Source organism: Gigantopelta aegis, chromosome 3, assembly GCF_016097555.1.
Source record: "Gigantopelta aegis isolate Gae_Host chromosome 3, Gae_host_genome, whole genome shotgun sequence".
Lineage (NCBI taxonomy): Eukaryota > Metazoa > Mollusca > Gastropoda > Neomphalida > Peltospiridae > Gigantopelta > Gigantopelta aegis.
Window position 1 is genome coordinate 89,587,927 of NC_054701.1, and position 13,586 is coordinate 89,601,512.

The 13,586-nt window shown below is 36.5% G+C and overlaps 1 protein-coding gene across 4 annotated transcripts in view; it reads left to right on the forward strand.

The window, feature by feature from the left end:
• LOC121369295 (S-adenosylhomocysteine hydrolase-like protein 1) overlaps positions 1-13,586 on the forward strand; it is a 199,568-nt gene that overhangs the window by 141,803 nt on the left and 44,179 nt on the right. For all 4 annotated transcript variants that reach the window (XM_041494262.1, XM_041494265.1, XM_041494264.1 and 1 more), the window contains 3 exons: positions 230-288; positions 3,856-3,943; positions 6,950-7,050. In XM_041494262.1, coding sequence (XP_041350196.1) covers positions 230-288; positions 3,856-3,943; positions 6,950-7,050 — 248 coding nt within the window. The remainder of the gene's footprint in view (positions 1-229; positions 289-3,855; positions 3,944-6,949; positions 7,051-13,586) is intronic.

The following is a 13,586-nucleotide window of genomic DNA, read 5'->3' on the forward strand; positions in this document are numbered from 1 at the left end:
TAATGTTAAATCAGTATAATAGAACAGAATAGGATGGAAACCAGTCTAATAATCGGCAAACACTCATCTTCCTAAACATACAAGTGTTTTGTAAAAGGAAAGTATTGATATTATTTATCAGCAGGTTTTAGCCAAGGACACAGCATACATTGGAGTAACCTTTGTTTGTATGTTTGTGTAAGATGTTGCTGAGATTGTGTCAATATGCTGTTTCTTTCTGTTATTGCAGCATCATACACTGGCAGCTCCTCAGATGAAGATGATGTGAACCCCAGGGAGAAGGTCCAGGTCAGTTTAATATTGGATACGTTCGGGTCTTGACATTAATTAACAAGCTACACAGTATCTCAAATATTGATGATAAACGAACTACATGCATCTCCCAGGAGAACAGACTTTTACATAGTGATATACCTGTACAGAGAATGGTTAATGTATGTGTTTTGTGCATGTCTGGTTTAAATAGGTACTTCAGATATACAAAATGGTATATATTAACATTTAACAGCCATTTTGTGTGTATCATTTTTGTTGTATTAAGATAAAACTGTTATGCAAAGGCCTAACATAATACTGGAAAAGAAAAAAACAAATCTTAATATTATTTTGAGAATGTTTAATGTACGTGTTTGTGTGCAGGTGTTGTTTATACATCTTCATCTCACTTAGATATTTTAATTAAATTTTAGCAGCCATTTTGTCTGGGTTCGTTCTCTTTTTTTTTGCCAATAGCTTTTTCTTTATTTGTATTAAGATAAACTTGTTTATTCATAGCCTCTAAGGCCATACATGTTATTGTAAAATATACTGACATCCAAAAGAAACTTTACATACATACAATTTTAATCATTAACAAAATATTGCTGTTAATCGAAAAGAACCAATTTAGAAAACACCTTACAAACACTTTGCATATATCATGAAATGCATTGTGATGTTGAAATTCATGATAATTTCATATCCCACCATGCCATTTCTTGGTTTTCTATAATACAATTCAAGTGTTGTAAAGTTTCTTTTGGATGTAAGTAATACTTATAGAAACATTCCCAATATGATTTCTTATTTAAGAATTGACCGCAATTATTTTTTGGTTCATGCAAGTATGAACCGAAAAAACGATGTGCACACTTTTGTATTACCCACTACACGGGATCATACAGTGTGCAAATAGTTTTTTCGGTTCATACTTGCATGAACCAAAAAATAATTGCGGTCAAATCTTATAATTAAATTTATATGCATACTTTAACAATACATAACTGAATTTATTTTGTTTAGCTTTAAATATGCCTGTAGTATTGCTGTGTAAACTTCATTGATACTTATGTCGTGTAAGAATGCGAACGTTCATTCACTATTATTTGAATCAGGTGATTTTTTGTAAATGACGTCATTTCCTCTAGCTGCTGTGCATTTTTACTGATCATTTAGTTAGGCCTATATTGGAAGGAATTGTCCAATTCGTGTTTAGTTTATATTTTATGAAAGTGAATGAAGGGAACGTGTCTAACATTTATGCTGTCGGTCGAACCGTTTAATTTTCACCAACAGCTGTTGAACATCGCTTACAAGTAAGTTGCAGGCGTGAAGTTTTCTACATGATTTCTTTGGCCAACGACAGTCATGATTAGCGAAGAGGGTTTTTTTGTTTTGTTTTTTTTAATCAATGCGTATAGATCCATATGTCTACTCTGCTATAGCATTTTCCATTAATTTATCGTATAAATTTTTTGTAGCTTTCACGTGTGTTTTCTTCAAAATATTTAAATATGATTGCCAGAATAATCCGGCTTGTTGCACTAAAGTAGTGCGAGTAGGCGTGGCTTATTTTTTGGGGGTTCATCCAGATATGAACGAAAAAAAATAGCTCCTCTGGACCAATCAGATTGCCGTAAAGTGTATAGACACAAAGAAAATTTAATTATTAATTAATAACTGCTTATAAACAGAGAACACTTTCTTTTTAAAATTTTGATCAGTGACAGTTCTAATCAGGTTGAGTGCATCTTTAAATAAAACATTTCCTTCCTTCGTTCTAATCAGTTAAATGGCAGATGGTAAACTATTTTTAACTCTGAAACATACATAAGAAAATCACAATGTGGTAGGCTAATACTGAACAATATGTTCTCAGCATTAAACCAAAGATCGTTGGGTCTTTGTCTCGCCTGTATGTGGTGAAAGGTAAAGATATACATGTCAACGTTACTTTTCTAATGGTGGCACAGGCAGTGGAGGAATTAACTTTTGTATTTAGCTCAACATTAAAGTTTCATGTTTACTTCTATTTCTCACAAAGTCCAAGTCCAACATCAATGAAACAGAATTCTTGCTACCGTATATCTTCGCCTATAAGTCGATTTTTTTTCACCCAATAATTATTTTATAACTTGGGGGGTCGACTTATAAGAGGGTAAAAAAATTTCACCAAAAAATATTACTGTTTTGGGGATTATTTTACAAGTTTTATTGTTGAAGTATGCCATGTATTTATACTCAAATATGTTAATTTGACACATTTATTTTTTATAACCTATTTTTTTTTGGCATTAGAACGGTTTTGGTTATGCGAAAAGGGGTGCGATCTCACTCACGTATATGCCAAGAAAACAGTCCACTTAGTTAAATTAACAGTCATCACTAATAGCAAAAATGTAAACAATACTAACTACCTGTTGCCTGAGTTTATTTTGAAATCTGGTCACTGGCATTAATGGTTGTTTTGTCGGTGATTAACTTCATGAATATTACTGAGCCTTCCCTTAAAATAGACTGATCTCTGCAGTTCACTAGAGCAATAGGGACACACATCATTTGGTACAAAAACCAGTGTACTTTCCAGAGTTATCCTCCTTACATGTATTAATATGACACTTTCAAGCTACACTTGATTCAAAACCTATACTAGCTCAATCATTTACCTTTCGACCGACCGTTCAAAATTGCGCCAAAATTACTCAACAAAAACTGCGCACCATTTTCTCTTTGGCTTTAAAATGGCTCCACTCAAAATTCCATAGCACCACCACCACCCCCACCCGCCTGCTACCGATTCAATCGGACTGCTGGTGCTCCCTTGCACCTGCCAGTGCAGGCGGTCCCTCCCCCCCCCCTCCCCTCCACACCTTTCCTGTCTTGGACAAAGGGGCCGGCCAAGGCCGGCTCTTGTGCCCACGACAGGCGTGCGCTACAACAGCTTGTTCTGAATGTGCACGTAAAACCCTATGACCTGACCTGACCTGATACTTTTAGTTTTATCGTAGTGATCTGTTGTCAGTGTTTATAAATAAAGTTGTTGTCTGTGCACAAAACCATCTGTACAGTACCATATACAGTAACAGTCAAACAGCTTTCACTCTCTACTAAGAGAATATTTAGTTTTGATGCTATGTAATAATGATAGTTTGATTGGAATAGTCTGATTATATTGCGATGTACAAAATGTGAAAACCGAAGTTTGTAAAATAATTTTCTTTTGTTCAAATATTGTACATTATTGTTCTCATGTGCTGAAAATAAGAAATATTTCAATATTTATAAGTTGTTTTTCATGGGTCGACTTATAAACGGGTCAGTAAAAAAAAAATTAGGGACTCGACTTATAGCCGAGATTGACTTACAGGCGAAGATATACAGTATTTGTTTTATTTGTTAATCTAAACCTTTGTTTGACACCCTGTAGCCGATGTGTATTTTTGTGCCAGTGTGTCATTAAACAGTCATTCATTCATTGGTAATTTAAATGCATTACTATACCACTGATACATTTTGTCAACCTGTTTACGGGTATATTGTATGTAAAATTTTAAAGTAATAATGCTTGCTAAGTCAAGAAATATTTTGTTGTTACAGAAAAATACTAAGGGATTCAGTGATTTCTGTGTAAAGAATGTCGAACACCATGCATTTGGAAGAAGAGAGATTGAGATTGCAGAACAAGGTATGTAAAAGTCAACTGTTTGCAAGACATCGCTTCCTTTATCTGTTGACCATTAGCTGTCCCTTGGCCTGTCCATTCATCTGTGAACGACAAAATGTATTTAAGGATATTTATTTTTCTAGGCCATTTCTTGTTGAGTATATAAAGTTTCTCATGCTGACATATTTGGTGAAGTTGTATTTAAATACACATTTCTTTACATCTACTTTGTATATGTACAAGTACTGTCTTTACACAGTTCGACAAATCCGCTAGCCCGACGCCCGTGGCTAGTGGTTTTTAAGTTCGGGCTAGTAAAAAACGCAAAACCACTAGCCCGCATGAATAGTGCTTTCCACCCCCTCCTTATCGCTCGATCGTGTTTTTGGGGGGTTTTCTTTTTCTCTCGGCTGAAATTTCGTTTAATAAATTTGATTGTGACGTTTGTCATCGAATAATATCAACAACGCAATCAGTATATAATAATAATCCACTTGAACTAGGTCTGGAAACTGCAGTAACATGCTATCTCTACATCGTCAGTTACAGCACGCATTGTTTACTTTTCCCTTTCAAGTTTCTGGCACAGGAAATAAGTCTAATGACATGCGTGTTTTGATTGGTTGAACATGTCACGTGGTAGTTAATCACGCACATATGTTAATCTCAATCAAGTAAACCCCAGTCATGCTTTGAATTTCAGTGTTTGTTTTATTTACCTATTGTTTTCTAATTTAACACTTGCTGACAACAATTTACTTTAATGGTAACCGCCAGACCTGTCAACCCTCCCGGATTCCGTGGGAGTCTCCCGGTATTTGATCAAATCTCCTTTCCCCTGTGCGGGAGACAGTTTCTCCTGTTAAATGACATTTTTGTAAGCATAAAAAAAAAATCATCCTCTTTTGTCAAAATAACAGAAGGGAAGTAACTCTGCCTTTTTTTCTCATTCGGAAAATGTCGACTACTTTCGGTTTCCGAGAATGTAACAGGCCGAATTGTCCCGACTGTTTAACCTTTGCCGAAGTGAGAATTGTGGGATAGCCTATTTATATTGTTAAAAAAGCACATGGAGTTTATAAAATGATGTGTTATTATAATGTTTGTTGTCATCGTAATGGCTACGAAGCGTGTTGCCGCTAATTAAACAGGCTGTGTATTGACATTCAGTGTTGCCATATAAAATAAAAAAAACTATCCAATTTAGTTCCAATAGCCGATGATAAGATTAAAAATCAATGTGCTCTAGTGGCGTCGTTAAATAAAACAAACTTTACTTTTAATAACACCTCTGAATTGTAAAATGTCTTCCCACTGGATTACATAATGCAACTATGACAAATCTGAACTGCCAGACTCCCGAGTTGACAGCGATACACACGATGCATGTTAAAATCACATGTCACAGCAAGACAACGAAAAGACCAATTAGCTGTATAAACATATTTGTGTCAGTTAATTTTGTATGTTTGTGCGGTAAAATGTTGGTTATAAGGGTACACTTCAAGAAATTATTTTTGTACAATTAAAAAATGTTGTTTGACATTGACATAAAGTTACTCACGGAAATGGGTATAATTCCGGTATATTTCACACGATGTCCGTAATGAGGTTTTACTTATGATTAATGAAAATACAATGTTTATTGCATCATTATAATGATTTTAAATCAGTACCACGCCACCGTTCCTCATTATGGTAAAAACTGAATATTAATTTATAAGATTTATATAAATTTGTCTTTGGTACTTAGGTACACTAACCACAAATGATAATGTAACGCAACCTGTAAGGCTGTAAGTGTAATACCGTAAATGTACTAATTAAATTTTTTATTTCTTGTTCATGTTCTTAACATTTTTGGATAAAATATATTTATTTTTTTAAATATGTATTAAATCATAATAATATTTAAACTTAAAAAAAAAAAAAAAAAAAAAATAATAATTTTTTTTTTTTTTTTTTTTAATGCCAAGATCTAAAGTTAAGAAGTATATATGACATTATAAAGTATTCATATAACTTATTGTAATATTTTTTTTTTTAAATCTTGCGATTTTGGGTTAAATTGTGTGAATTTAAAAAATCTCCTGCTTTTTGACCAAATCTCCTGCTTTTTCAACACACACCTCCTGCTTTCTCTTGACTAAAGGTTGACAGGTCTGGTAACCACACATGCAATGACTCTGCTTGGCCTATTAACGTGTAGCGGTCTGGATAATGCGTCACAGCTGCCGATACAAGATGATACCTTTTTTGTTCATCAATTAACAACGGATTAGATGTCGCTGTTATATTCTTTTGATATCGGTCTGACACGGGATAATGCCCTGTATTTGAGCAATTGACATCACCGTTTCTGGCGACATAAATAGTAGGGCCCTAAATGTAGGGCCTTACCGAATACACTGAACCATCTATTACCGTGTGTCACACTGTCATACCCTCATTTAAATTTAATTATTTTGATAGTGGTTTTAGATAGCAACTATGAGTTTGCTCAATTATTTTGTCCCCGGGGGGAGAGCAAAAGCGAAAACAGAACAATGACGATGGATCACACTTGACAAAAAACCAAACGTACAACACGACAAAAAACTGAAAGTTACAACATGATTTAAGTGTTTGTTTTATTTTACTGTTATACTCGTAAATGTGTAATGTTAACAAAATTATATAAAAATCCAGTTATAATTGATCAGAAATTTGGGCTAGTGCTTTATCTTGGTGGGCTAGTGGTTTTCACAAACCCACTAGCCCTGTGGCTAGTGACTTTTCAAAATATTTGTCATACTCTGTCTTTACCACTAATAATGCAATTTATTACATTGTTGAGTTAATGTATTTGATACCACTATTTTTCTTATTAAATCCAAGTTATGTTAAAATAGTTCTTGGATTATGTCATGTATGAAAATACATTTCAATGCAATGATGGTCTCCTCTTTAGTAACCGTTACAAGCTTACGACCTAACATGTATGTGTTGACCCTATCAAATGGAATATTTTCGTCCCTGTTTCTACAGAAATGCCTGGACTCATGGCTCTGCGAAGACGTGCTGAAGCTGACAAGCCATTGGTTGGAGCGAAGATCATGGGCTGTACACACATCACCGCACAGACTGCTGTAAGTACTATAACTGCTTGTTATGAACTGTAGTAGGTACAGGATATATCGGACTGCTTGTTATGAAATGTAGTTGGTACAGGATATATCGGACTGCTTGTTATGAAATGTAGTTGGTACAGGATATATCGGACTGTTATGAACTGTAGTTGGTACAGGATATATTGGACTGCTTGTTATGAACTGTAGTAGGTACAGGATATATTGGACTGCTAGTTATGAACTGTAGTTGGTACAGGATATATCAGACTGCTTGTTATGAACTGTGGTAGGTACAGGACATATCGGACTGCTTGTTATGAACTGTAACAGGTACAGGATATATTGGACTGCTTGTTATGAACTGTGGTAGGTACAGGATATATTGGACTGCTTGTTATGAACTGTGGTAGGTACAGGATATATTGGACTGCTTTTCAGTACCAACTGCTATCTATAGGTACCTGACATATTTGACTGTGTGTCAGTATAGACTGTTGTAAGTAGAAGGCATTTATAAATAAGGGTCATATTGGATTGCTTGCCATTGACATAATGTTGGTTGTATTGTGTTGCTTATCATTAATTTTATAGGCACTGTAAATGCTGGACAAAGTTTGACTTCTTACCATCATAGAACACTGATGAGCACCCATGAATAAAAGAATCATTTATGTGTACGTCTGTGGAGAAGGGCTATTCCCCCCAAGGGTACATAATTTGTTGTCAGGGAAGAGGCTTGCCGAGTCCCTGACATAGATTATGTGCCTGAGGGTTGAATAGCCCTACTCCTCAGAACACAGGAATGAGTCGTTTTTCTTCATACACTAAAGCAAAAAAAAAATTGCGTATAAATAGTCCGAAACGTTTCTGGTTTTTTCATTATTCAATAACTTAAATATCCTCATTAAAAAGAACTTTACTCAAAATAGGTTTATTCCAAAAGTATGAACCAAAATTAACACTATACTTTACCTATTGAAATAAATAAAAACATTCTATGCCAAAACTGCTTAGGCCAACAAGATCATGTGGTCATCTAAGACAGACTTATTCTGTATGCTGACATCATGGAATTGGTCTGTCTTGCATAGCTAGGGATAATAGGATATGATATCTCTTAATAACTAAAGTAAAACACCAGACACGTTATTCAACTAGCTGGATTTCGTCTGTTTTCTGTGGAAGTCTTGACTGATTTGTCTGTGTAGGTGTCCAGTTCTAGAATCTTTCAAAGAAAAACTGTCCTCCTGACTTCATGTTTTCATTAAAAGAGAGGAAGGAAGGAAATATTTTATTTAACAATGCACTCAACACATTTTATTTACGGTTATATGGTGTCTCAGACATATGATTAAGGACCACACAGATATTGAGAGAGGAGCAGCAAAGGATCTTTTATATGCACCATCCCACAGACAGGGTAGTACACACCTCGGCCTTTGTTATACCAGTCGTGGTGCACTTGCTGGAACAAAAAATAGCCCAATGGGCCCACGGACGGGTATTGATCCCAAACCGACCACGCATCAAGCGAGCACTTTACCACTGGTGTATGTCCCGCCCCACTCATTAAAAGAGAGAGAACAAGAATATGATATCTGTTAATGTTTAAAGTAAAACACAAGACACATTATACAGCACACAGATACGTGACTGGTTTGTCTGTAGGTGTCCAGTTCTAGAATCGGTCACAGAAACACTGTCTTTCTCTTGCCACAGTGACTTCATGTTTTCATTAAAAGAGAGAGAACAAGAATATGATATCTGTTAATGTTTAAAGTAAAACACAAGACACATTATACAGCACACAGATACGTGACTGGTTTGTCTGTAGGTGTCCAGTTCTAGAATCGGTCACAGAAACACTGTCTTTCTCTTGCCACAGTGACTTCATGTTTTCATTAAAAGAGAGAGAACAAGAATATGATATTTGTTAATGTTTAAAGTAAAACACAAGACACATTATACAGCACACAGATACGTGACTGGTTTGTCTGTAGGTGTCCAGTTCTAGAATCGGTCACAGAAACACTGTCTTTCTCTTGCCACAGTGACTTCATGTTTTCATTAAAAGAGAGAGAACAAGAATATGATATCTGTTAATTTAAAGTAAAACACAAGACACATTATACAGCACACAGATACGTGACTGGTTTGTCTGTAGGTGTCCAGTTCTAGAATCGGTCACAGAAACACTGTCTTTCTCTTGCCACAGTGACTTCATGTTTTCATTAAAAGAGAGAGAACAAGAATATGATATCTGTTAATGTTTAAAGTAAAACACAAGACACATTATACAGCACACAGATACGTGACTGGTTTGTCTGTAGGTGTCCAGTTCTAGAATCGGTCACAGAAACACTGTCTTTCTCTTGCCACAGTGACTTCATGTTTTCATTAAAAGAGAGAGAACAAGAATATGATATCTGTTAATGTTTAAAGTAAAACACAAGACACATTATACAGCACACAGATACGTGACTGGTTTGTCTGTAGGTGTCCAGTTCTAGAATCGGTCACCGAAACACTGTCTTTCTCTTGCCACAGTGACTTCATGTTTTCATTAAAAGAGAGAGAACAAGAATATGATATCTGTTAATGTTTAAAGTAAAACACAAGACACATTATACAGCACACAGATACGTGACTGGTTTGTCTGTAGGTGTCCAGTTCTAGAATCGGTCACCGAAACACTGTCTTTCTCTTGCCACAGTGACTTCATGTTTTCATTAAAAGAGAGAAAACCATCTCCAGAGATGCAATTCAGCTGAAAAACATCTTGTTATATTTGTCAAGACATCAAGTGTCTCAGTTTGCTTGATTGGTTGGATCAATGCCAGCGGAACACTTTTTTCATGTGACCTTTTTATACCGCTGGAAGCTAATGGTTAATGGCAGAAGGTAAAAAAACAAGGGATATGAACAATTATATTGCCTGTCATCTTCCAAGTAATTTTTAGAATGAAAAGTGGGCATTATCTGCTGCCTACGTTGTTTGGTTAATTTCAAGGCAGTGATGGAAGTTCTAGCTTAGAGATTTAAACAAAACCACCCACCTCCAATCTTGTATATTTTTGGAAAGTGAAGATATCCTGTATAAAGTGGTATGTGGTGTGGTGTGATTTCATTGAAAACAAAACAAAATGTTCATAGAAAATACCAACAAAGAAGTTTCCATCATCGTTGAGGTAAAATGAGGAATATAGCCAGTGTTCGAGATTAAAAATTTGGGGCAGTATCCTAGTTGGATACTAACATTTCAAAATCTGGTATCCCACCTGGGTATATAGTATCCCACTTAAATGATATTCATAAATAACCTCATAACAAACTTGGACGACACTGTTCTCGTTCCCTGCCTATTGCTATGCTGACATTGCAATCGAAATCGCAGAATTCTCACAATCAAACAGAATTGACAAATAGATTTGCGTCATCCATTTTTGCGTAATACTGACATAAATTAGTATTTAGCAGTAATTTATAAGTGTTCTCAACATTACTAATGATAAACCTACCTGTATAAATAAGGGAGGAAAAATTTACAAAAACAACAGCGACTTAGCGGTTCCCAGTCTATTGCTGCACCGCTGTAGTACGTGTTGGGGAAAATATTGTTATGACTGGGTACAAGTTCGAAAATACTGTTACTTAAAATCGCCAGTAAATGATGACTTTATTGTTTCAATGAAAAATAAAAACTCAGGATTAAAAAAACCCAACAAATTTATGTTGTATTCCGGTGGGATACTGGGTTCTTCAAGTCTGGTATCCAAAATTAAAATCTGGTATCCCCGGGATATCAGGATACCGTTAATCTCGAACACTGATAGCAACTGTCTAGTAACTGCTGGTTGAAAACAATGTGCTGGGGTTAATGTCGGACGTCTAGTAACTGCTGGTTGAAAACAATGTGCTGGGGTTAATGTCGGACGTCTAGTAACTGCTGGGTGAATACAATGTGCTGGGGTTAATGTCGGACGTCTAGTAACTGCTGGTTGAATACAATGTGCTGGGGTTAATGTCGGACGTCTAGTAACTGCTGGTTGAATACAATGTGCTGGGATTAATGTCAGACGTCTAGTAACTGCTGGTTGAATACAATGTGCTGGGGTTAATGTCGGACGTCTAGTAACTGCTGGTTGAATACAATGTGCTGGGGTTAATGTCGGACGTCTAGTAACTGCTGGTTGAATACAATGTGCTGGGGTTAATGTCGGACGTCTAGTAACTGCTGGTTGAATACAATGTGCTGGGATTAATGTCGGACGTCTAGTAACTGCTGGGATTAATGTCGACGTCTAGTAACTGCTGGTTGAATACAATGTGCTGGGGTTAATGTTGGACGTCTAGTAACTGCTGGGGTTAATGTTGGACGTCTAGTAACTGCTGGTTGAAAACAACATGCTGGGGTTAAACATTTGTTTCTCTCGCCCAGTGGTAAAGTGCTCGCATGATGTGCGGTCGATCTAGGATCAATCCCTGTCAGTGGGCCCATTGGGGCTATTTCTCGTTCCAGCCAGTACACCACAACTGGTATATCAAAGGCCAATGTATATGCTATCCTGTGTGTGGGATTCTGCATATAAAAGATCCCTTGCTACTAATGGAAAAATATAGCAAGTTTCCACTATAAGACTATATGTCAAAATTACCAAATGTTTGACATCCAATAGCCGATGATTAACAAATCAGTGTGCTTTGTGGTGTCGTTAAACAAAAATAAAACTTTTAAACACTTTACTAAAGCCAATGTTTATTAAAGTCTCTACGGTATTTCAACTGTAATTTGATTTACCATACATACCAGTCTCAGTGGTGTAGTGGTTAAATCATCAGACTTGCGGCTGGTAGGTGCTGGCTTCCACCCAGAGTAATGAAGGCTGGTAGGTGCTGGCTTCCACCCAGAGTAATGAAGGCTGGTAGGTGCTGGCTTCCAGCCAGAGTAATGAAGGCTGGTAGGTGCTGGCTTCCAGCCAGAGTAATGAAGGCTGGTAGGTGCTGGGTTCCACACAGAGTAATGAAGGCTGGTAGGTGCTGGCTTCCACCCAGAGTAATGAAGGCTGGTAGGTGCTGGCTTCCACCCAGAGTAATGAAGGCTGGTAGGTGCTGGCTTCCACCCAGAGTAATGAAGGCTGGTAGGTGCTGGCTTCCACCCAGAGTAATGAAGGCTGGTAGGTGCTGGCTTACTCCATGTATTCCAAATTAAATGTATCATCCAAATTAAATGTATCATATATAGGTTCGTTCCCTGTCGGTGGCCCCATTGGGCTATTTCTTGTTCCAGCCAGTACTCCACGACTGGTGTAACAAAGGCTGTGGTATGTACTATCCTGTCTGGGATGGTGCATATAAAAGATATCTTGCTGCTAATCGAAAAGAGTAGCCTATGAAGTGGTGACAGCGGGTTTCCTCTCTACATATCTGGGTGGTCCTTAACCATATGTCTGATGCCATATAACCATAAATAAAATGTGTTGAGTGCATCATTAAATAAAACATTTCCTTCCATATTATATATACTATTTTTGTTTAAAAATGTGTTTGTTCCATGGTAAGACCTTAGTGCTGCTATAAACAGCAGTGCTTGTGTCACATGTCACTCAGAATGGGATCGCTGTGCAGTAGTTGATGGATTGACACACGCTGAATGACAGCCATTGTACTGGAAAACAAATGTATGTTCGTAAAGTTACGGATCAGCTGCAAAATATATATTTTTAAAAAAATCATAAAAGTGAACAAAAAGTCTAGTTAATTGGCAAAAACACAAGAACCTTGTTTTGCAAGCTTAATGAAATAAATATGTTTTTCATGCACCCACGTTTCTAAATGTGGCCTCTAATTACAATCCTTGATGAAGAGAGATAATTAATAACTAATTAATGCTGGTACCAATTATGGTCATTAAGAATGCAAGCCACAGAAGACTGGTGAATGGTGTCATTTGATCAAGTCCTGATGAACAATATCCCCTTTGGTTTAAATATACATTCCATTTGTATAGTTCTTAACAACTTTGGTATTTTTGTTTGACATTAACAAAGAATTGTGGAGACGCTAGAGTCCAGTCTGACAGTGGTTAGTTAGCAGATGTGATGCCTTCATTGTTAAGAACATTTGAGATCATGTAAACCATTTTTCATCATGTTTATTTCTTCCTATTGAGGCCTGCTGCAGGAGTTTGTTATTTCTGTGCTTAAGGTTCAAGCACACTGTCCTGGGCTGGCTTTTCAGGACAGTGGGTTAACATTGTACAGTAATTAGACCTTCAGAATTGAAGTTGATAGATACTCTTCTGTGTTAATTTATTATTTCTGTTCTTAAATCAAAATAATCAAATTTCTGTTACATTCATTACAACATAACGTCATCCCATTGGTCCAGACATAATAACTCCTTTCTTGATGAATGTAAAAATTACGTTGTCAGGGAACATCATGTGTGGTCAGTTTGGGATTGATCCCCGTCAGAATTACCCAAAGTTTGATATCCAATAGCCGATGATAATTGAGGCAAGATGTAACCCAGTGGTAAAGCACTTGCTTGATGAT